Source organism: Carcharhinus amblyrhynchos, chromosome 16, assembly GCF_965287045.1.
Source record: "Carcharhinus amblyrhynchos chromosome 16, sCarAmb.v2.hapA, whole genome shotgun sequence".
Taxonomy (NCBI): domain Eukaryota; kingdom Metazoa; phylum Chordata; class Chondrichthyes; order Carcharhiniformes; family Carcharhinidae; genus Carcharhinus; species Carcharhinus amblyrhynchos.
Window position 1 is genome coordinate 68651450 of NC_137339.1, and position 25713 is coordinate 68677162.

The 25713-nt window shown below is 44.6% G+C and overlaps 1 protein-coding gene across 1 annotated transcript; it reads left to right on the top strand.

Annotated features, from left to right (window-relative positions):
• Window positions 1-362: 362 nt before the first annotated feature.
• LOC145354061 (sialic acid-binding Ig-like lectin 14) lies at window positions 363-25081 on the top strand. The gene is made up of 10 exons (XM_080205190.1): window positions 363-401; window positions 2695-2774; window positions 10464-10826; window positions 11292-11654; window positions 12358-12651; window positions 13314-13589; window positions 20725-20821; window positions 21646-21730; window positions 22292-22399; window positions 23107-25081. Exons 2-10 carry the CDS (start codon window positions 2735-2737, stop codon window positions 23221-23223), a joined length of 1743 nt encoding a protein of 580 aa, XP_080061316.1. The 5' UTR covers window positions 363-401; window positions 2695-2734; the 3' UTR covers window positions 23224-25081.
• Window positions 25082-25713: the final 632 nt, after the last annotated feature.

Consider the following 25713-nt stretch of genomic DNA (forward strand, 5'->3'; position numbering starts at 1 on the left):
GGGTCAAACACATTTACTGAGTGTCATTAAATAGGAACAGAGGCAGGACATTCAGCCCCTTCGAGTCAGGAAAAGGAGGAGGTCCATTTAGCCTCCACCCACCTCCTACCCCCCGCCCCCACCGCCCCCGCCACACATGCAAGCTTATTACACAGGAACAGGAGGAGGCCCTTTCATCCACTTCGAGGAGGCCATTCAGCCACAACCGAGGCATCCAAAGGGTTAACAGTTTGCTCACAGACAAAGCAAAGTCCTGATTTGTAATTTTGATCACAAGCTCTTCCTCATTTTGGGTCACAGTGATTCATTATCTCTTTATAATTAAACACACAGAGAGTGCAGCACAGAAAAAGGACATTCAGCCCAAGCAGCGGGTCAGACGAGCAGACAGACAGATCCAAGTAAGTAACAGAACGATTGCGATTCACTTCCACGACCAACATTGCCCTTTGCTGATGTTGTGACTTTATAAAGACAGATTCCAATGATTGATGCCTTTGAAAGATTCCTACAGATTATTGAGATCTGGCTGTGAGGCTCCAGTCTGTCGTAAAGAACAACTTTCTCGTTCAAGGGATGAGGGAAGCGCAGGGACGTGAGCTTCAGCTGATAATCTAGTCAGCTGCTCTCAGTGCCTTTACTGTGGGAGTCCTACACTGTCAGAGGGTCAGTGCTGAGGGAGTGCCGCACTCAGAGAGTCAGTACTGAGGGAATGCCGCACTGTCAGAGAGCCAGTACTGAGGGAGTGCTGCACTGTCGGAGGGTCAATACTGAGGGAGTGCCGTACTGTCAGAGGGTCAGTGCTGAGGGAGTGCCGTACTGTCAGAGGGTCAGTGCTGAGGGAGTGTCACACTGTCAGAGGGTCAGTACTGAGGGAGTGCTGCACTATCGGAGGGTCAATACTGAGGGACTGGTGCACTGTCGGAGGGTCAATACTGAGGGAGTGCCGTACTGTCAGAGGGTCAGTGCTGAGCGAGTGCCGCAGTCAGAGAGTCAGTACTGAGGGAGTGCCGCACCGTCAGAGGGTCAGTACTGAGGGAGTGCTGCACTATCGGAGGGTCAATACTGAGGGACTGGTGCACTGTCGGAGGGTCAATACTGAGGGAGTGCCGTACTGTCAGAGGGTCAGTGCTGAGGGCATGCCGCACCGTCAGAGAGCCAGTACTGAGGGAGTGCTGCACTATCGGAGGGTCAATACTGAGGGACTGGTGCACTGTCGGAGGGTCAATACTGAGGGAGTGCCGTACTGTCAGAGGGTCAGTGCTGAGGGAGTGCCGCACTGTCAGCGGGTCAGTGCTGAGGGAGTGCCGCACTGTCAGAGGGTCAGTGCTGAGGGAGTGCCGCACTGTCAGAGGGTCAGTACTGAGGGAGTGCCACACTGTCAGAGGGTCAGTACTGAGGGAGTGCCGCACTGTCAGAGGGTCAGTGCTGAGGGAGTGCCGCACTGTCAGCGGGTCAGTGCTGAGGGAGTGCCGCACTGTCAGAGGGTCAGTGCTGAGGGAGTGCCGCACTGTCAGAGGGTCAGTGCTGAGGGAGTGCCGCACTGTCAGAAGGTCAGTACTGAGGGAGTGCCGCACTGTCAGAGGGTCAGTGCTGAGGGAGTGCCGCACTGTCAGAGGGTCAGTACTGAGGGAGTGCCACACTGTCAGAGGGTCAGTGCTGAGGGAGTGCCGCACTGTCAGAGGGTCAGTACTGAGGGAGTGCCGCACTGTCAGAGGATCAGTGCTGAGGGAATGCCGCACTGTCAGAGGGTCAGTGCTGAGGGAATGCCGCACTGTCAGAGGGTCAGTACTGAGGGAGTGCCGCACTGTCAGAGGGTCAATACTGAGGGACTGGTGCACTGTTGGAGGGTCAATACTGATGCAGTGCTGCAATGTCAGAGGTCAATACTCGGGGAGTGCCGTACTGTCAGAGGATCAGTACTGAGGGAGTGCCGCATTGTCAGAGGGTCAGTATTGAGGGAATGCTGCACTGTGGAAGGTTTGTACTGAGGGAGCGCTGCGCTTTCAGAGAATCAGTGCTGAGGGAATGCTGCACCGTCAGAGGGTCAGTACTGAGGAAGTGCCGCACTGTCAGATGGTCAGTATGAGGGAGTGCTGCACTGTCAGAGGGTCAGTACTGAGGGAATGCCGCACTGCTAGAGGGTCAGTATGAGGGAGTGCTGCACTGACAGAGGGTCAGTGCTGAGGGAATGCCGCACTGTCAGAGAGTCAGTACTGAGGGAGTGCTGCACTGTCAGTACTGAGGGAGTGCTACACTGTCAGAGGGTCAGTACTGAAGGAGTGTCGCACTGTCAGAGGGTCAGTACTGAAGGAGTGACACATTGTCAATGGGTCAGTACTGAGGCAGTGCTGCACTGTCGGAAGATCAGTACTGAGGGAGTGCCACACTGTTGGAAGGTCAGTACTGAGGGAGTGTCACACTGTCAGAGGGTCAGTATTGAAGGAGCGCTGGACTGTCAGAGGGTCAGTACTGAGGGAGTGTCGCACTGTCAGAGGGTCAGTATTGAAGGAGCGCTGGACTGTCAGAAGGTCAGTACTGAAGGAGTGCCATATTGTCAAAGGGTCAGTACTGAATGAGTGCTGCACTGTGGGATGGACAACACCGAGGGTCAATACAGCATAATGTAGTTCTGGTCTCTCAACAGCTGTTGGACAAGAGGTGAGGTCTCAGTAACTCCTTTCTCTTTCAGAGCTTGAGAGTGAGAAGCTGATGAAATATCTGGGAGTGGACAATGATCGGGAAATCTTACTTCGTCCTGTCACTTCTCCAAGGTAATATCATCATCAGCTCAGACAGGTTTATGGTTAATTGTCTTTGTAAAAGATCATTCTTATTGAGCTCTGATTGGAAACCAATTCAGCAGTGACACAGTGTACGAACTCACACCCAGTCCCATTCATCCATCACCTCTGTGCTTACTGATACACACTGACTCACCATCAGACAACACCTCAAACCTAAAATTCTGCCCTCATTTTAAAGGTCCCCAAGATCTATGCATATAACCTTCTGCAGCCCGTACAATTTTGTAATTTTGCCCTTCATTTCTCCGTACCCTTCACTCCACTCTATCTCTGCAATCTGCTCCAACGGCATGGTGGCAGAGTGCTTAGCACTGCTCCCTCACAGTCCCAGTTCCCAAGTTTGATTCCCAGCTTGGGTTACTGTCTGTGCGGAGTCTGCACGTTCACCTTGAGTCTGCATTGGTTTCCTCTGGGTGCTCTGGTTTCCTCCCACAATGTGAAAGATGTGCTGGTTAGGTGCATTGGCCACGTTAAATTCTCCCTCAATGTACCCAAACAGGCACTGGAGTGTGGCAACTGGGGGATTTTCACAGTAATTTCATTGCAGTTTCAATGTTTCTACTGCTCTAATTCCAGTCTCTTGATCATTCCCTGATTTCTTCGCTCCAACAATGGTTGCTGTGCCTTCAGCCACCTGGGCAAGCCCAAACTCTGCAATTATCTGCCTAAACCTTGAGGATGAACAAAGAATTTTGAATGGGATGTGAAAGAGGTGCAATGTGAAGTTTAGTGCAAAGTTGCTCAGACCAAAACGCAGCAACACTTAGAACAGGCTTTTCCTGCCTAATCTGACCGTGTTCACAGCCAAGATCAAGCAAAATAACTGAAAGGTTGTAAAGACAACGTGTGACAGCAAATGCACAAAGGTGTCAAATTTATAGAACTTGGCTGTTGTTTCTCAACTGTTGCGTAGTTAAAATTCAGACAATTATAGATTGATAGGTTGGAGAAGGGGACATTCAACCCATCGTGTTTGGCCATCATATCCAATCAGTCACACATTCCTACGCTGTAAGAATTCCCCTGTGTGAAAGAGTTGACTTAGATTCTGGAACCTCGGACTCTGAACTGAGAGATCGATTTGTTGAAGGCCTGCTCATTGCTCATTCTAAGTACTGCTGCACTGAAGTCTTGATGACTTTTCAATGAATTTCACATTTCACCCTCCAATTCCAAATGTTTGCTCAGAACTCACTGTGTAGAATAAAACATAGTCTCCCTGCTCAGTGGTGGCTACAATTGCAGTCAAGGGAAGGTGTGGAGAATTATTTTCATGCAAATGAATCATTAGAATGGTAACATCAGAAGATAAGTCATCCCATTGATTCCTCAGAGACCCTGCATAGAGACAAAGTCCCACTCCCCCCACCTTCGCTCTCTAGCCCTGCACGTTTCTTTTTCAGATTCCGATCCAATTCACTTTTCGAATCTCTCGATTGAATCTGCCTCCTGCACACTCTCAGGCAGTGGATTCCCTGAACCGAACCATTCACTGGGTGAAAAGGTTTCTCCTCGTGTCTCCCTCGCTTCTGTCACCAATCACCTTTGATCTGTGTCACTCTAGTTCCTGATCCCTCCACCAATGGGAACAGTTCCTGCCTCTCGACTCTGTCCCAGACCCCCTCGTGATTTTGAACACCTCGATCAAATCTATCTCTCGACTTTCTTCACTCCCAGGAGAATAGTTGGAACTTCTCCAATCCATCCACAGAACAAAAGTTCCTTATCACAGGAACTGTTCTTGTGAATCTCTTCTGTGTTTTCTTTCCAAAGAGTTCACATCCTTCCTAAAGTGTGGTGCTCAGAGCTGGACACAATACTCTAACTGAGGCAGAGACAATGTTTTATGTAGTTCAACACAGAAAATAGGAGTAGGAATGGACCATTTGGCTTTTCGAGCCTGCTCCGCCATTCAGTATGATCATGGCTGATCATCCAACTCAGCAGTCTGACCGCGCCTTCCACCCATACCCTTTGATCTCTTTCACCCCAAGAGCTATATCTAACTGCTTTTTGAAAACAAGGAGTGGAATTCTCCTAAAAGGATTCTAAGTGCCGAATTTATGTAAAAATGAGTAAATCCCACCGTTTTTTTCAATGGGATTTTCAAAATGAATGTTCCACATTATGTGCATCATAGAGTGCCCTAGCATGACTCATGCAGAAAATTAGGGGACATGGGCTAATCCCACTGGAGAGGCTGGCAGCACAGTGCTGAGCAGGTCACTACACATGAGCCGATCCGCCAGGGCCAAGATCAGTGCATGTGCAGTAGTCCTGCACTGCTGGCCTCCTGATCACTGGCCAGCTCCGTCACTGGTCAACACAGCAACCCCACAATGCTGCCCCTCTGACCAACACCAACACCCACCCCACCACCCCACCTTCACCCCCGCCCCCATAACGCCCACCAACTCCCTGTTAGTGGGTAGCTGTTGAAAACCCCACTGGAATTCTTGGTGGGGAGGGGGAGGAGAGGCTACTGGACAGAGACTTCACTCCCGGGCTTGCTCATGAAATACAAATGTTTATTTAAATATTTTAAGAAATTGGTGCAGAGTTGAGGACTCCAGAAATCTGATGGCTGGAGCTGCACAGAGGCTGTGGCACCCAGGGAAAAGCTGCCTTCAGAGCCTCTGCTTATGTCTCCCACCTGGGAATTTGCCCACATAATGTTTTAGCCTCAACTACTTTCTATGGGAGCGAATTCCACAGGCTGACCACTCACTGGGTCAAGAAAATTTTCCTCATCTGTGTCCTAAAAGGTTTACCCTGCATTCTCAGACTGTGAGCTTTGGTTCTGGACACTCGAACATTCTTCTTGCATCTACCCTGTCTAGTCTGTTAGAATTTTATAGGTTTCTGTGAGATTTTCCCCTCATTCTTCACCAATCTTTATCTCTTCACATACTGATAGAAAGTTTATCAGTCAGTTTTTATGTTCCCCAGCAAGCTTACTCTTGTACTCTATTTTCCACTTTTTAATCAATCCTTTGGTCCTCCTCTTCTGAATTCTAAACTCCCTCTTCTCAGTTCTGTCGTTTTTATTTTCTGGCCAACTTGTATGCCTCTTCTGTAGATCTTACCCAATCTCTAATTTCGCTTGCAAGCCATGGTTTAGCCACCATTCTAATTTTACTTTTGTGCCAGACAGGAATTGTTGCAGTTCACCCATGCGTTCTTTGAGTATTTGCCATTGCCTATCCACCAACATCCTTTTAAGTTATATTTCCCAATCTATCAAAACCAAATCACGCCTGTTTAAACTCGTGTAGTTTCCTGTATTCAGATTCAAGACCCTCGTCTCAGAATCAATTATGACACTCTCCAACGTGATGAAGAATTCTATTATATTTTGGTTGCTCATCACCAAGGAGTGCTACACAACTAGTTTTCCAATTACTCCTTTCTCATTATACAATACCCAGTCTAGGATGGCCTGTTCTCTAATTGGTTCTTCAAAGCATTAGTCCAGGAAACCAATCCATAAACACAATAAATGGCAGAACCCTTAAGAGTGTTGCTAGGCAGACAGATCTGGGTGCAAAGGTAAACAGGTCACTGAAATTGGCAATGCAAATGGGGAAGTTAGTCAAGAAGGCATACGGCATACTTGGCTTCATCAGCCGGGGCGCAAGTCATGTTGCAGCTTTATAGAACCTTAGTTAGGTCGCACCTGGAATATAGTGTTCAATTCTGGTCACCACACTACCAGAAAGATGTGGAGGCTTTCAAGAGGGGCAGAAAAGATTTACCAGGATGTTGCCTGGTATGGAGGGTATTAACTATGAGGAGAGGTTGGAGAAACTTGGTTTATTCTCACTGGAACGACGAAGGTTCAGGGGCGACCTGATAGAAGTCTACAAAATTTTGAGAGGCGTGGACAGAGTTGATAGTCAGAAGCTTTTTCCCAGGGTGAAAGAGTCATTAACTAGGTGATGCGAGTGGCAAGGTTTAAAGGAGATATATGAGGCAGACATTTTACTCAGAGGGTGGTGGGTGCCTGGAACTCGTTGCTGGGGGAGGTAGCGGATACAGTAATGACTTCTAAGGGGCTTCTTGACAAATACATGAGTAGGATAGGAATAAAGGGATATGGCTCCTGGAAGGGTAGGGGGTTTTAGTTCAGTCGGGCAGAATAGTTGGTGCAGGCTTGGAGGGATGAAGGGCCTATTCCTGTGCTGAATTTTATTTGTTCTTTGTTCATATACACTCTAAGAATTCCTCTTCTACAGTATTGTGACTGATCTGACTTGTCCAATCTATTTGTAGATTAAAATCATCCATTATTACAGATGCTCCTTTATTGTATGTGTCTCTAATTTCCTGTTTAATGCAATTCCCTACATCAACACTACAGGTATATACAACCCCCATGAATGTTTTCTGCTTCTTAGTGTTTCCCAGCCCCATCTGTACAAATTCCAAATCACCCGAGCTAATATTTTTCTCCTTAATGTTGTGTTAATTTCCACAGAATGTCCCATCTATTCCCTTTACAATTGAATCCCCAATAACTATTGGAAAGCCATTCCTCTCAACAATATCCAAAGCAGTGTACCAGTTTTGTAGGGGAATTGCCATGGGAAATGTCTGCACTTTCTGTCCAGTCCTCTTGCTCTGTCAGGTGGTCACACCCATTCCTTTACTGCCTGGGATTCTGAGCCTGCCTCTACACATACTATCCACAATCCTCTCTGCCTCCTGGATGCTTCATAGTAACCCCAGCCACTGCTGCAGCTCTGAAACCTGGGCTTCAGCTTATGTGCTTCCAGCACATAAACTGACCCTGCGGAATGTAAATGCTTTCAGCTTCCGACATAGAGAACAAGGAGCATGACATGTCTCACCAACTTGACTGACTGTTTTGAAGTGGTGACAAAAATAATTGATGAGGGCAGGGCTGTGGATGTCGTTTATATGGACTTTAGTAAGGTGTTTGACAAGGTCCCACTCAGCAGACTGATACAAAAACTAAAATCACATGGATTTGGATAGGTTGGATAGATGGATACAGAATTGGCTGGGTTATAGAAGACTGAGAGTGGCGGTGGAAAGGTGTTTTTCAGAATGGAGATCTGAAGCTAGTCGTGTTCCGCAGAGATCAGTGCTGGGACCTCTGTTGTTTGTAGTACATATAAATGATCTGGAGGAAAATATGGGGGTCTGATTAGTAAATTTGCAGATGACATGAAGATTAGTGGAGGTTCTGATAGTGCCAAGGATTGTCAGAGGACACAACAGGATATTGCTAGATTGGAGATTTGGGCACAGAAATGGCAGATGGAATTTAATCCGGAAAAATGCAAGGTGATGCAAGGAGGATCAAATTAAGATGTGAATTACACTGTAAATGGCAGAACCCTGAGGAACATAAACATACAGCAGGATCCCGGCACGCAGGTCCACAGTTCCCTAAAAGTGGCAACACAGGTGGCCAAGGTGCTTAAGACAGAACATGGCATGCTTGCCTTCATCAGCTGGAGCACTGAGTACAGGAGTTGAGAAATCATATTGCAGCTGTATAAAACTTTGGTTCGGCTGCGTTTGGAGCATTGCGCGCATTTCTGGTCACCGCATTATTAGAAGGACATGGAAGTTTGGAAAGAATGCAATGAAAGTTCACCAGGATGTTGCCTAGTCTCGAGGGCGTTGGCTATGAAAGGTTGAATAAACTAGGATTATTTTCAATGGAAAGATGGAGGCTTAGGGGAAGACCTACAAAATAATGAGACAGGTTGGATAGTTAGAGGCTTTTTCCCAGGGTAGAAGTGTCAATTACAAGGGGACACAGATTCAAGATGAGAGGGTGAAAGTTGAAGGGAAATATGCAGGGGAGGTTTTTCACGCAGAGAATGTTGGGTGCCTGGAACGCATTGCATTGCCAGAGGTGGCGGAGGAAGCAGGGACATTAGCATCATTTAAGAGGCATTGAATGGGTTTGTGAATACGGAGGGTATAGAGGGATATAGACCAAGGAAAGGCAGAAAGTTTTTTTAGTTTAGTTCAGGCATCATGATTGGCACGGGTTTGGAGGGCTTTATTCTAATGATATATCTTTTTCAAAGGCCCAGGAAAGTGAATGGCCTCGTTTTGTGCTCTATCATTCCATGAATTAATTTTCTAATCATTAACACTTTAAATTCTTCTTAAAATATGAATCTGCAGATGAGCTGTTTTCATCAGCTTTTAGTGTGGATACAATTTGAAGCAACTAAAATGCAACGTGACAATCCAGGAAAGTTGTGAAGCCAACACAGCAACACCTCTGAGACATGCAAAGTTCAGGCTAGGGGTGCTAACCTCAGTGTGTTTCACAGTGTTCGCTGGAGCAGGGTCAGTGCTGAACTTGCAGACAAGACTGTCTCCAATGCTGCATCAGAATCAACAATACAACAACATGGGGATTAGATCAAAAATTATCCTTTAGACAATGGGAATTGTTGTGGTGGATGTCTTTCAACCAACCACAAGAGACCCAAGGACAGGTCACAGTAGTTTATTTATGATTCAAGCATGGAAGGAGCTACCCCAGTGAAACCTCTGAAGGACCACCCTCCTGTGATATAGCTATCATACGACAATAATAGGGATGGCAAACTAATGCAGCTCTCAGCCCCAACTCACAGATACAGACTGCTCACACAGTACATTAAAATTGTGCTCTTGACCACATGGGTTTATAATTTAACTTTAATTAAACCGTCACCCAAAAGCTTGCTTGTAATCTAGCTGGAAAATAATTTGTTCTTCTAAAAACTAAACAGCCTTGCTGGCAACTACTGCTGATGTCAGTCTTTTTAAACAAAATTAAATAAAACAGGGATAAACAGAGAAGGATAACCCTTAAGAAGGAACTTCCTGAAACAAAAACAAAGCAGAAATTAAACTAAAAAAAATTAAACCAAAAGATGATTAGAAGGATCAATAAAACATTCCACTCCCTGTGCTGCCTCAGCAGTGCCCGTAGACATGACAGGCCCCATCTCCGGGGGCACTCAGCTGTGAATGTAGCCACAGTGGAAGGGCAGTCAGGTCAGACACCCTCTCGGTTGCCCGCTGATTGGAGCTGTGTTTGGGCTCTGTTAACGTTAGCACCTTAAGGTATAAATATTTGACTACTATACGATTTGAATCTAATGCAGGGGTGTTAAATCTGTCCGCTTTTACAAAATCTATCAATTAACTCTGACAAGTCAATTGAGATTCCTTGGACAATCAATACACGAATTGTCCCAATTATTTGGAATCACATTAGCCAATCATCTATGTTGAAGAGCTAACAGGCAGGTAAGGCTAATCGCTGATTCATGACGGTAATGATGATGGGAGCTATTGGGGCTCCTAATCCATTGTCCTGCCTTGTCAATCAGCACTGAATGTATTTCCATTGTTGCGCCTTGTAGACATTGTGTTGGGTGGAAGATTTGCTTCATTAAACTGGTCCCTGAGGACCATGAGCCAATGTAGGATGAACTTGTTCACTCCTGTGTCCAGGATTCTCTTCCATCCATTGTGGAACTTTAGGCAGTTCCTTGTATGTCCTGTAGACAGTCCACACTGCAGCCACTGTGCACCAGTGATGGAGGGGGTAAATAATGAGTCTAGTGGATCCACAAACCATACAGTGTTAAATGTTGATGTTTCTCTCCCCAGTTGGACTGACACAGGTGTGGAAAGGTGATACTCCACGAGAGCTGACAGCGCAGGAAGGTTCGTGTGTACAGATTCCATGTCATTACACTTATCCATCACATTTGCAAACCCATTCCCGAGGTGGAGTCTGGTTTAATGAGGAAAGGGGAAGATCGTTAATAGCCTTTCACTCCAAGGATCACAGGCACGAGATGCCACGGTTCCGCCATCGGACCCGGCTGCCTGGAAATCTGAAAGATGGTGACTGTTCCCTGATTATTACCAACATCGGACAGGAAGATGCAGGACCTTATTATTTCAGAATCGAATTTGACAATGGTCCCAGCTATAGTTATCACCCTGTAACCAGGCTTCGTGTTTCTGGTAAGTGCTGTGTTATAATTACTCAATAATTCAGTCAACACTCAAACTGTGATATTTACATGTTAACACAAAACACAGCTTATTATTGACAGTGTCTGATTATCAATAATCTGGTAATAGCTTCCAGTTCAAAATTAAAGTAACCTCTAACACTCACTTTAATGTCATTGATTAAATGCACTGACTGCGTCCATCAATGTTATCAAGTTATCCAATCCCATCCATCTCTCTAATCCTGTTTAAAAGCCGTACATTTTGACCTCCACACTATAATCAAATATTGTCTTTATGGGTGACTGAGGTAACAGGGGAGGGAGGTGCTGTTGATGTAACACTCATGAGTTTTCTATGTCCTGTGGATGGTCCACACTGCAGCCACCGTGTGCCAGTGACGGAGAGGGTGGATATCAAGTGTAGGGCATCCACAAACCATCCAGTGTTAAATATTGATACATCTCTCCCCAGCTGAACCATCACAGGAGTGGAGAGTCGACACTCCACGAGAGGTGACAGCGCAGGAAGGTTCGTGTGTACAGATTCCATGTCAGTACAGTTATCCATCATGTCTGGGAAACCAGACACGAGTCGGAATCTGGTTTAATAAGAAACAATCATCATCACTTATCGCCTCTCACTCCAAGGATCACAATCGTGAAATACCACAGTTCCGCAATCGGACCCGGTTGTCTGGAGACCTGAAAGATGGCGACTGTTCCCTCATTATAAACGACATCACACAGAGAGATGCTGGACCTTATTATTTCAGAGTAGAATTTGACAACAAGAATAATTACAACTCTCAGCCTGTAACCCAGCTTCGTGTTTCTGGTAAGTGCTGTGTTATCATTACTCAATAACTTACATTCGACTCTCAATGAGAAATAAGATCAACTCTAGGAACCTTCGTAACTACCTAAAAATTTTTGCATTTTAGAAACCTTCCCTTCGGATAGAGTATTAAATAACATGGATCTGAAACATTAGGCCTGCACTGAAAGAGCGACTGATTTAAATTTCTATTTTTATAATTATTGTTTTAGCTTCAAATGTAGTTAGTTTTTGTGTGCGCAATAGCATGGATGAGATGTCAATGTTTTGGAAACTTCTGGGGCAAGTGTGAGAAATAAACTAACCTCTTTCATTTTTAAATACACAAGTTTGTTGCTGGGTTGTTCAAATTGACGCAAGTCCTCCACGGGTCAGAAACCACATATATCCATATACAAATATATTTGATCATGGACAGTGAGAGGGAACAGTTTAAACTGTTCCTGATAGTGTCCGCCTTCTGTTGATGGTTCCCAACTCTGGTCACTCCCATAGGTGGAAATATCGGCGCTGTTGAATCCATTTCACCCTTAAGATTCTCTTTTCCAGAGACGAGAACCAGCTTGTTCTTTCCTGATCATTCTAATCTCTCAGTTCTGATTTCCTCCTTGTAACAATGATTTCTCTTGTGAGACTGTGATTTCTATTTGAACTGAATCTTCATGTTATATTTATCTAAAAGGATCCATTCTCTATGTGTTAGATTTCACAGATAAACCCATGATATTCCCTGTTGAAATTATTGCAGGAAAGCACGTGAACATAATCTGCACCTTCGACACAACGTGCAATGGAACAGCACCTGTCTTAACCTGGGACACTCCCACTGACAAACCTGGATCAGTCTCAAACACTGTAACTCAGCATGGTGTCACTCTGACCTATACTTCTGTTCTGACCCTGATCCCATCACTCAAACACCACGGACACAATCTGACCTGTAGAGTGAGATATCCATCTGTTACATCGGAGCGGATTCTTGTACTAACTGTGCAATGTAAGTACAGATATAATTCATTCTACAAAAGCGGAAACAATTTACATTTTATAACAGCAATCTGATGAGAAGGAGTTCAGCTGATAAAAACTAGCCAATGAGAAATCTGATTTGAATACTACTAGGAGATCATTTAGCTGAGAAAGCAGATGGGAATTGAGTTGAACATATGATATGAAAGGCTTCACCTCCACCCCTATCGTACTCCATCAATCTGCCCCTCCTCCAGACAGGCACTCCCTCAGCACTGACCCTCTGACAATGCAGCACTTCCTCAGTACTGACCCTCTGACAATGCAGCATTCCCTCAGTACTGACCCTCTGACAGTGCAGCACTCCCTCAGCACTGACCCTCTGACAATGCAGCACTTCCTCAGTACTGACCCTCTGACAATGCAGCACTCCCTCAGTACTGACCCTCTGACAGTGCGGCACTCCCTCAGCACTGACCCTCTGACAGTGCGGCACCTCCTCAGTACTGACCCTCTGACAGTGCAGTATTCCCTCAGTACTGACCCTCTTATGGTGCAGCACTCCCTCAGTGCTAAACTGAAATGTCTGATTTACTTGTATTGTTTTGAAAGAAGCTATATTGCTATCACACCTTTCACATTCTCACAGTCTCTGTGCTTCACAGTCAACGTAACCTCTTTTGTTTTTAGATGCACCACGGAATCTCAGAATTACTTATCTTCATACGATTAACCCTTCATCGATCAATATAATTGAGGGGAGTTCTGCAGTGATAAAATGCTCTGTCGAGAGCTTCCCAGCTTCTAGCCTGACATGGAGACATCTTAATGTCACAGTGAACAGAACAAGGTCCAATAATGAGCTGTGGTTGGTGATTTTTAATGTTACATCCTGGCACATTGGAGGCTATCAGTGCGTGGCAGAGAATGAACATGGAGCAGTGGAGGGGTCCATCACTGTAGAACGTGAGTTTACACAGACTCCCACACCCTGTTTTTATTAGTTCACAGAATTTTTTACATTGTTGGCAGGATTTGAAATGATCACTCATTTCACAGAATCACAGAAACCCTATAGTGCAGAAGGAGGCCACGCGGCCCATTGGACTTGTATCGAGAAAAGTCCCACCCAGACCCTATCCTGTAACTCCTGATAACCCCGCTGACACTAAGGAGCAATTTAGCATGGCCAATCCACCCAACCCTCACATCATTGGACTGTGGGAGGAAACCGGAGCACCTGAAGGAAAGCACGCAGACATGGGGAGAATGTGCAAACTCCACACAGACAGTGGTTGAAGCTGGAATTGGATCCAGGTGCTGTGAGACAGCAGTGCTAACCACTGGGCCACCATGCTGCATTTGAGAAGTTGGGGTTGAGCCTCCTGTCTACATCAGTGCAGTCTGTGTTAACATAGAACAATACAGCACAGGAACAGGCCCTTCGGCCTACAAAGTTGTGCCGAACATGAAGTCAAATCAAACTGATCCCTTCTGCCTTGCTCCATACCCTCTATTCATGACATAATCTTGTGTTTGTCCAGAAGTTACATAAACACTCCTATTGTATCTGCCTGCACCACCATCCCTGGCAACGCATCCAAGAAATCTACCACTCTCTGTGTAAAAAAACTTGCCCCTCATATCTCCTCTGAACTTTGCCCCTCTCATCTTAAGTGCATACCCTGAGTATCAGACATTTCAACTCTGGGAAAAGGTTTCTGACTATCAGCTGTGTCTATGTCATTCATCATTTTATAGATTTTTATCAAATCTCCCCTTTGCTTCTGCTGCTCCAGAGAAAACAATGCAAATTTGTCCAGCCACTCCTTAGAGCTCTTAACTACTAGTCCAGCCAGCATCCTGGTATTTCTTTTCAGCAACCTCTCCAAAGCCTTGTGTGTGTGCTGCTGGTACTTGATGGTATGAAGCTTCTTGACATTTATTGGGGCTGCACTTATCCAATTGAGTGGAGAGCATTCCAACACACTTGTGACTGGTGCCTTCTACATTACGGAGAGCATTTGGGGAGATAGGAGGTGCATTGTTTGGTGCAGAATTCCCAGCCTCTGACCTGCTCTTGTAGCCTCAGTATTCATATTGTGGATCCAATTAAATATGTGGTCAATGGTAATCCCCAGGATGTCCATATTACAGAATTCAGCGATGATGATTGCTGTTGAATGTCAAGAGGTGATGGTTAGATTCTCTCATACTAACATACAAAGAGCAGGACTAGGTCACTTGGTCCATTGAGCTTCTCCATTCAATAAGATCAAGGCTGACTGGATTATAACCTCCTGCCTATCCCCAATAACCTTTCATCCTTTTGTTTTTCAAGAATCTATCGACCTCTGCCTTCAACAAATTCAAAGAGTCTACTTCCACTGCCTTTTGTGCAAGAGATACTCTGACAGCAAAGGTTTTTCATGTCTTTAAATGAGTGATCCCTTTTTAAAATAGTGACTCCTAGTTCTAGTTTCTCCCACAAGAGGAATCATCATCTCCATATTGTTCAAGACAAGGTCAGAAACTCCAAGGTATAGTATAACACTAGGCTAGACCCCAACTATTTTTGATTTTGGCATTCCGTGAGCATAAAGTGTTTCATTCCTGGTATGATTCCCTTGACAGCTTCAATCGAGGCATTCAGAACAGCATTAGATGGTTACAAAGAACAAAGAACAATAAAGCACAGGAACAGGCCCTTTGGTCCTCCAAGCCTAAGATGATCACATTTACCTATCTAAACCAACTGCTTACATCCCTCTATTCCTCGTTTGTTAATATGCCTATCAAGATAAGTTTTAAATGTGGCTAACGTAACCGCCTCAACCACCTCACTTGGCAGTACATTTCAGGTCCCCATCACCCTCTGTGTAAAACACTTTTCCCGCACATCTCCATTGAACCTCCCCCCCTCCTGCTTATAGAACATAGAACATAGAAAAATTACAGCACAAACAGGCCCTTCAACCCACAAGTTGCGCTGATCATATCCCTACCTACTAGGCCTACCTATAACCCTCAATCCTATTAAATCCCATGTACTCATCCAGAAGTCTCTTAAAAGACCCTAGCGAATCCACCTCCAGCACCACCAATAGCAGCCGATTCCACTCACCCACCACCCTCTGAGTGAAAAACTTACCCCTGACATCTCCTCTGTACCTACTCCCCAGCACCTTAAACCCATATCCTCTCGTAGCGACCATTTCAGCCCTGGGAAATAGCCTCTGAGAATTCTCCTGATCTATACCTCTCAACACCTTATCAACCTCTATCAGGTCACCTCTCATCCTTCACCTCTCCAAGGAGAAAAAACTGAGTTCCCTCAACCTATCCTCATAAGGCATGCCACCCAATCCAGGCAACATCCTTATAAATCTTCTCTTCACCCTTTCAATAGCTTCCACATTGTTCTTGTAATGAGGCAACCAGAACTGCGCACAGTACTCCAAGTGGGTTCTGACTAGGGTCTTATAAAGCTGCAGCATTATCTCCCGACTCCTAAACTCAATCCCTTGATTGATGAAGGCCAGTACACCATACTATCTTGAACTTGTGCCCCTTGTAATTGTCATTTCTGCCCTGGGAAAAAATGTCCACTATTCACCCTATCGATATCTCTCATAGTTTAATAAACTTCTGTCAGTTGCCCCTCAGCCTCCATCTTTCCAGGCAGAACAATCCCAGAGTATCCAATCTCTCCTCCTAGCTAATACTCTCCACACCAGGCAACATCCCTGATAAACCTTTTCTGCACTCTCTCCAAAGCCTCCATGTCCTTCTGATCGTGTGGTGACCAGAATTGGACACAGTATTCCAAATGTGGCCGAAATAACACTTTATATAACTTAATTTCCCAACTTTTATACTCAGTGCCCTGTCTGATGAAGGCAAGCATGCCACATACTTTCTTCATTACCTTTCCCACCTTCTAAGGATCTGTGGACCTATACTCCCAGATCTGTGTGTGTGTGTCTATGCTCCTGATGGTTCTGCCATTTTATAGCTCCCACTTGAATTGGATCTACCAAAATGCATCACCTCGCATTTGTCCAGATTAAATTCCATCTGCCATTTTTCCACCCAATTTTCCAGTCTAATTATATCCTGCTGTATTCTCTGACAATCTTCATCACTATCCGCAACTCCGCCGATATCTGTACCATCCACAAACTTGCTCATAGAGTCATAGAGGTTTACAGCATGGAAACAGGCCCTACGGCCCAACTTGTGCATTCTGCCCTTTTTTTTGAAAGCTCCTAAACCAATCCCAATTGCCCACATTTGGTCCATATCCCTCTATACCCATCTTACCTATGGAACAGTCTAAATGCTTTTTAAAAGACAAAATTGTATTCCCTCTACGACAACTTTGGCAGCTTGTTCCAGACACTTACCACCCTCTGTGTGAAAAAATTGCCCTTCTGGACACTTTTGTATCTCTCCCCTCTCACCTCACCTACGCCCTCTAGTTTTAGACTCCCCTACTTCTATCTAGCTGATCTGTGCCCCTCATTATTTTATAGATCTCTATAAGTTCACCTTTCAACCTGCTACGCTTCAGAGAAAAAAGTCCCAGTGTATCCAGCCTCTCCTTATAGCTCAATCCATCGAGTCTCGGTGGCATCCTAATAACTCTTTTCTGCATTCTTTCTAGTTTCATACTATACTTTCTATAATAGGGTGACCAGAACTGTACACAGTATTCCAAGTGTGGCCTTATCATATCTTGTACAACTTCAACAGAACATCCCAATTCCTGTTCTGACCAATAAAACCAAGCATGCTGAATGCCTTCTTCACCACTCTGTCCACCTGTGACTCCACTTTCAAGGAGTTATGAACATGTACCCCTAGATGTCTTTGTTCTTAATTCTCCCCAACGCCCTACCATTAACTGAGTAAGTCCTGCCCTGGTTCAATCTACCAAAATGCATCACCTCGCATTTATCTAAACTAAACTCCATTTGCCATTTGTCAGACTGCTGGCCCAATTAACCAAGATCCCATTGCAATCCGAGATAACATTCTTCACTGTCCACTATGCCACCAATTTGGTGTCATCTGCAAACTTACTAACCATGCCTCCTAAATTCTCAACCAAATCATTACTATAAATGACAAATAACAGTGGACCCAGCACTGATCCTTGAGGCACACCACTGGTCACAGGCCTCCAGTTTGAAAAACAATCCTCTACAACCACCCTCTAGCCAATTCGTATCCACTTAGATACCTCACCCTGGATCCCATGAGATTCAACCTTATGCAACCATCTACCATGTGGTACCTTGTTGAAGGCTGTGCTAAAGTCCATTTAGACAACATCAGCTGCACTGCTGTCATCTACCTTCTTGGTTACCCCTTCAAAAAATTCAATCAAATTTGTGAGACACGATTTTCTACTCACAAAGCCATGCTGACTGTGCCTAATCAGTCATTGTGTCTCTAAATGCCTGTAGATCCTGTCTCTCAAAATACCTTCCAACAACGTACTCACCACAGATATGAAGCTCGCTGGTCTGTAGCTCCTAGGCTTTTCCCTGCAGCTTTTTTTAAACAAACGCACATCATTTGCCACCCTCCAATCTTCAGGTACCTCACCTGTGACTATCGATGATTCAAATATTTGAAGCAAACCAGCTATGTTTTCTTCCAAATCATTTATACATATTACAAACAGCAGAGGTCCCAGCACTGATCCCCTGATAGTTACAGATCTCCATTCAGAAAAACACTCTTCCACTGCTTCGCTCTGTCTTCTATGACCAAGCCAATTCTGAATCCACCTAGCTAGTTCACTGCTGATCTCGTGAGATTTAACCTTTTGCACCAGCCTGCCATGAGGGACCTTGTCAGATGCCTTACTAAAGTCCATGTAGACAACAGCCTGTCCCTCAGCAATCATTTTTGTCACCTCCTCGAAAAACTCAGTTAAATTAGTGAGACATGACCTCCCACATACAAAACCATGCTGTCTGTCTCTAAGACTACTCAGTTCCAATCTGAATAGAAACAATGTAAATTATTGGTAGGAGGTTACAATCCGATCAGCCATAACCTTATTGAATGGAGAAGCTCAAGTGATCTACCTCCTGCTCTTTATTTGTATGTTTGTAGGTGGAAAAGGCAGGGAACGGCACTAAGACATGATACTCATCATTGATTTGATTTATTATTGTCATGTATATTGGTAAAAAGTGAAAAGTAGTGTTTCTTGTATGCTATTCAGACAAAACATACAATTCATAGAGTACATAGGGGACAAAGAAAGGAGAAAGTGCAGAATATAGTGTTGCAGTCACAGATCGGATAAAAAAATCAGCTTAATATATAATAAGTCTATTCGAATGTCTGATGGCAGCAGGGATGAAGCTGTTCTTGAATTGGTTGCTACGTGACCTCAGAATTTTGTATTTTTTCCCCGATGGAAGAAGGTGAAAGAGAGAATGTTCGAGATGTGTGGGGTTCTTAATTATGCCGGCTGCTTTTCCAAGGCAGCAGGAAGTGTAGACAGATTCAATGGATGGGCAGCTGGTTTGCATGATGGATTGGGCTACATTCACACCTCATAGTTTTGTGCGGGCACCAGTCAGTCAACACAGCCATCTGAACTGACGCTCCTGGCTACAGTGTCAGTTCCCCTTCACTGCACCGTCCCTACTACCACTACATTCTTTTATGTTTTACCCCCACTTGAATAGCCTCCTGTACTACAGTGTCATGGTCAGTCGGCTCGTCCATGCTGCGGCCCCAATTCTCATGGGCAGCACGGTGGCATAGTGGTTAACACTGCTGCCTTACAGCGCCAGGGACCCGGGTTCGATTCCCTGCTTGGGTCACTGTCTGTGGAGTTTGCGTGTTCTCCCCCCGTATCTGCATGGGTGTCCTCCGGGTGCTCCAGTTTCCTCCCATAGTCTGGAAGACGTGCTGGTTAGGTGCATTGAACTAAACAGGTGCCTGAGTGTGGCGACTTGGGGAATTTCATAGTAACTTCATTGCAATGTTAATGTAAGCCTTACTTGTGACAAATAAATAAACTTTAGGTTAGGTTGATTGGCCATGCTAAATTGTCCCTTAGTATCCAAAGATGTACGGATTAGGTAGATTGGCCACGAGGGGAATTTCATAGCAACTTCATTGTAATGTAACTCTTATTTGTGATTAATAAATAAAGTTTTTTCCATCCAATCACACTGCAGAACTAAAATTCCATTTGACAGTTGCAGAGGCTGATGCTCTCTAATGTTAGTAAGATATAGATGTGTGTTATATATTTATAATTGGAGGTATCATGAAATATACACTGTCTTTGAACTAAAAACTGTATGATTATATGTTACACTGGAGGTGAAGGCAAAGACAAATTTTCACTTTTGTGTGAACAATGAAGTTCTCTTCAATTCTATTCTTGCCCTCTGAGTCAGTCTCCTTACCTGCCTCAATTGGAGTCATACCCTTCTGTCCCTGACCATTTTCCAAATCATAAGACCACAACCTAAGGGATGTGCTCTCCTCCCGATACAAAGCATCTAGGTAGCTCCTGCCCTCTCTGATGTGTCGCAGTGTCTGCAGCTCAGCCTCCAGCTCAATGACTCTGAGCCAAAGCGCCTCAATAATATAAAAGCAAAATAGTGTGGATGTTGGAAATCTGAAAAAAGGACAGAAAAAGCTGGAAAAGCTCAGCAAGTCTGGCAGCACCTGTAGTGAGAGAGAGGTACAAGGTTAATGTTATGAGCCTGTATTACATTCCTTCAGAGTTTTTCAAGCCTCAGACACTTACTGTCGATGTTCTTGCCCTGAGCTAAGACATGCTACAGCCTTGACACATCACCTATCCTGCCATATATATCAGCTTTAATTAGTTACTGATGGTTTGACTCAATTATTTTCTTCTACATATTTATCACAAACTCCAGCACTATTTTAAAGCTTAGGAATAGAAGAGTTTGCTCCCTCCCCTGTAGTGGAGACTTAGAATTTAAACAGCACTTTCAGTGGATCAGTGTGTGCAGTTATATGTTAATTACAAACAATAGTAAACATTTTGAGAAAGATATATATTGGAGTCACTCACTGGCTGTTTTTACAGGTCAAGTTTCCAATCAGTGGAAAGTAGGATTGCTTGGAGGTGGAATCTTGTTGTGTGCTGGACTGGGTGGACTCCTCATCCTCAAGTGTGTGAGAAAGTAAGTGTGAGGGTTTAATGTAATATTTTTGAGCATGTTAACTCCTCTCTCTTTTGAAAGCACTTTTCACATCCCATTGGACATCATACCTGTTGACATACTTTTCTAATCTCATAATGTAGGAAAAGTAGCAGCTAATTTGTGCACAGCAAGCTCCCACAGACAGCAAAGTGACCGTGATGCAGATCATGTTTATTCAGTGATGTTGGTTTCAGGATACATTTTGGCCTTAAAACATGCGGCAGAACTCCTTCCCCCAGCACCACCCCACCAATTCCTCTCCCAAATAGTGGCTATGGGATCTTTTATAAGAACATTTGTTTTAATGTTATGATCAAATATCTTGACTAACGGTACAGTGTTCAATCAGTATCTGGAATATAAAGTATCTAGCAAGGTCCTGAGGTTGTGAAAGAGGCTATATAAATGCAACTCTTTCTATTCTCAGTGGTTCAGTGGATGCAAGCCCTTTCCATTTTCTCTGTCTCATTCACTCTCTCTCCTTTCTTCAGTACTGCTCTCCTTCTCATTCTCTCTCTCTGTCGTTCTCTTACACATTGTCCAGATACTCACATTTTTAACCAGTGCTGAGCAAGATCTGCTCCTTCCAAAAATCCACCTTCATAACTGGAGTGAGCAGTGAAAGAAAACTCTGTCAACGACTGCCCAGCTTTACACTGGAATCAGGTCACAGCAACAGCACACAAATGGTTAACGTTATGCTCACAGTGCAAGACATTTCAATAAAAGGCTTTTCACTTGTAGCCCAGTTACTCATTTGAAGTTCACAGTGACACATTAACCTTTTCTAATTAAACACACAGAGGGAGCAGCACAGGAAGAGAACATACAGCCCAAGCAGAGTGTGTCAGCAGTTACTCCCCAGGCGAGCAGACGGACAGGTCCTTGGTAAGTAATGGAACTATTGGAATTCACTTCCACGACCAACATTGTCCTTTGTTGATGTTGTGACTTTATAAAGACAGATTTCAATGATTGATGCCTTTGCAAGATTTCTACTGATTATTGAGTTCTGGCTGTGAGGCTCAAGTCTGTCGTACAGAACGTTTTAACATCTTTCTAATATGAGATTGAGTGCAGGTTGCACAAATAAGGTATGTGTTCCCTCAAGTCTGGAAGCGGTTGTGCTAATCAAAAGATTTAAGACAATTAAAGGGTTGATATAGAGAGACAATTTCCTCTGGAATGGGGGCAGCAGTGGCAGGAGATGGAGGAAACTGGGGGGCTGTGAAGAAGAGGTGGGAGAATAGGGGAAGTCCAGAACAAGGGTCAAAATCTTAAAACTGGAGTCAGGACATTCAGGGATGATATCAGGAAGCACTGGTTGCACAAAGGAGAGTGGAAATCTGGAACTTGCCCCCCCAGTAATCTCAGCCAACACTAAAGACTAAAATAAAAAAACTGAAATAAACATTGATTGTTACTCTTCCATATTCATTTCTATTATAGAAGAGAGGCAATGGGAAACAGGAAATCAAACAGAACCATCAAATCTACGAATATCAGTATCCTTCTTTTGAAGACTGGGAGGTAGCAGGGACTCTGAGTCATCAGAAGGTGAGTCACACACCACAGGGTACTGAGCCTTTCACATGGACAGTTGCTTGGTTATCGATGTGGTTGGTCCAGTCACAACTCTATGATGGTTAGCAAACCCAAACGCAACTCAAAAACTGACATCGCCAACCACATTCAGCGTGAATGAACAAACTCTATCAGGATCAATAATCGAACCCCGTTCATAGTCACTAATGGAACCCCGTTCAGAGTCACTAATGGGAACCCCATTCATAGTCACTAATGGAACCCCGTTCATAGTCACTAATGGAACCCCGTTCAGAGTCACTAATGGGAACCCCATTCATAGTCACTAATGGGAACCCCGTTCAGAGTCACTAATGGAACCCCGTTCAGAGTCACTAAAGGGAACCCCGTTCATAGTCACTAATGGAACCCCGTTCAGAGTCACTAATGGGAACACCATTCATAGTCACTAATGGAACCCCGTTCATAGTCACTAATGGAACCCCGTTCAGAGTCACTAATGGAACCCCGTTCAGAGTCACTAATGGAACCCCGTTCATAGTCACTAACGGGAACCCCGTTCAGAGTCATTAATGGGAACCCGGTTCAATGTCCCTAATGGAACCCCGTTCAGAGTCACTAATTGATGTCTAGTGTGGTTGGAAATTTCAATTTGGATCTATTATACGAAACATAGATCACTTTGATTATCTCTCTAATCATTTCTGTTTCTATTACAGAAGAAAGAAGGGAAAGTTCTGGAAATGGAATCTAATCACAGCCTCAGTCCTGATCCAGAAGATAGTCTTTATGCGAACTGTGACTTTTGTCAGGATGCTATTTATGGGAATATATAAACTCAGCGAGAAAGAGACACCCACTGTGTGGGGAAAACACAGAGTGTGAGAGTCATTCAAAACTCCAATTTACTTTCCAGAAGTCCACAGGGTCTCAGTCCCATGAACCAGCTTTAAAACTCTTGTTATAATCTGATATCTTTGAAATGATCTCTCTGAGATGATTCTCTGTGTCTTAGTTTGTTTCTCTTCCTTCAGAGTTGTCCCTTACTGCTGGAAAACTCCTTCTCTCCATTCTGATTGGAAACGACTTTTGGCATTGATCAATGATCCATCGGGACAGAACGGACAAATTCAATTTCATGTCAGTTCTTTCCCTTTCACTCATTCACTGGGCCAAGTTTCACTGATAACGACATCTCCCCCTGCCCGAGACATGTCCTCCTCTTCTTTGTCCCGTCAGGGGAGACTTCCTCAAGGTAGTGTCTGAGGCCCCAACCATCTTCGGCTGCTTCATCAATGATCTTTCCATCATGAGGTCAGAAGTGGGGATATTCACTAATGATTACCCAATGTTCAGCACCTGTTGTGATTCCTCAGATACTGAAGCAGTTCATATCTGAATGCATCAAGACCTGGACAATATCCAGGTATGGGCTGAGAAGTGGAAAGTAACATTTGTGCCACACAAATGCCAGGCAATGGCCATCTTCAACAAAAGAATGTCTAATCATCTCTCCTTTATATTCAATGGTGTTACCATCACTGAATCCCCCTCAATCAGCATCCTGGAGGTTAGTGTTGACCAGAAGTTGAACTGGACTAGCTGTATAAGTACTGTGGCTACAAGGCCTCACAGCACCAGGGACCCGGGTTCAATTCTGGTTTCAGGTCATTGAGTGTAGTTTGTCCGTTTTCCCCGTGTCTGCGTGGGTTTCCTCTGAGTGTTGTGGTTTCCTCCTACACTCCAAAGATGTGCAGGTCAGGTAGATTGGCCAAGGTAAATTGTCCCTTTGTGTCCAAAGATGTGCAGGTTATGTGGATTGGCCATGCTAAATTGCCCCCTTAGAGTCCAAAGATGTGTCATTGAACACATCTTGTCTGTGACAGCCACAAAACTGCTGACCATATAACCTCCCCTGCCAGTCTACATTTTATCCAAAATTGTCAAAGGTTCTCGTGTGTGTGCATGTGCATGTGTGTGTGTATGTGTGTATGTGTGGTCCCTGTCTCCAAATTTATTGCAGTCAACCCTTCCCTCAAAAATGCAACCCTTGTCCCCATTGTCCTCAAAAACTCCCATCCCACTTTCTTTTCTTCTCACAATACCACCAAGGAAACAAGTAGCGGAATCCATAGAGCCTGTCACTCTCCTTTCAGAACAACGAATGAGATGTCAAAGGGGCATTAAGGTCTCTGGACCACCTGAAGCTCTAACTTCTCAGACTTGAGTGCGGGCGGGGGGAGGAGACGAGGCATTGAGAATATTGTTAATACAATACTGTAATAGCAATAATGTTGGGCTATCATTAAGGTTGTAAGAGTCAGATAAATTCATAAGCCTTATAACAATGTAAGGCTTGAAGTAAACTAATGTGATTCCATATCAGTGGGATAAGGACTGGGAGTGGAGGTATAGTAAAAGGGTCTGGTACATACAGACTTAATGGGGGACAGAGTACAGAACTACACAGTGACGTCAGCTGGCATATGAGGCAGACCTAGGCTCAGAATTCTACCGCCCCGCTTGCCACACAATCAGAGTAGGCGAGGAGCGGACAACGGAAATGTCTGTTGACCTTGTGTGGGAATTTTTGGTCTCGCTTGAGCAGTAAAATCCTGTCTAGAGTCACTGTAATGTTGCGTAAAGATATGTTGAGTTCAAGTCATGGGAGTAGTTCCTCTCTTGTATCCTTTCCTGTATACATGTATATTGTTACAGGCAGTTAATAAAGATTTGCTGTTAACATACAGAGGTCTATGGATAATTGCTTGACAGGCACATTCTGTAATAAACACCATTGCAACATCTATCATCATCCCTACTTCTCCTTAGCCCCTACAATCCTCCTGATCTTCAACAGCACTCCAACACCTACAAGCTTCCCTATCTCTCCAACCTCATTCAGCTCCTAGAACCCTCCCTTTCTCTGTAACTTCCGCCAGCCTCTACAACCCTCCCTATCTCTATAACCTTCTCCAGCCCCTACAACCCTCCCTAACTCTGTAACCTCCTCCAGCACCTACAACCCTCCCTAACTCTGGAACCTCTTCCAGCCCCTACAACCTTCCCCGTCTCCGTAATCTCCATCAGCACCTGCAGCCCTCCCTATTACTGTAAATTCTTCCAGCCCCTAGATTCTCCTTATGTTCAATTTCCACCAGCTTTTACAATCCACTGTCTCACTGTAACCTCCTCCAACCCCTTACAATCTCCCAAGATCTCTGTCCTCCTCCAATTCCAGCCTCTTGAATGTCGCCTGATACCCATTGCTCCTCCATTGGTGGCCATGCCTTTAGCTTCCCGGGGTCCTAATCTCTAGAATTCAC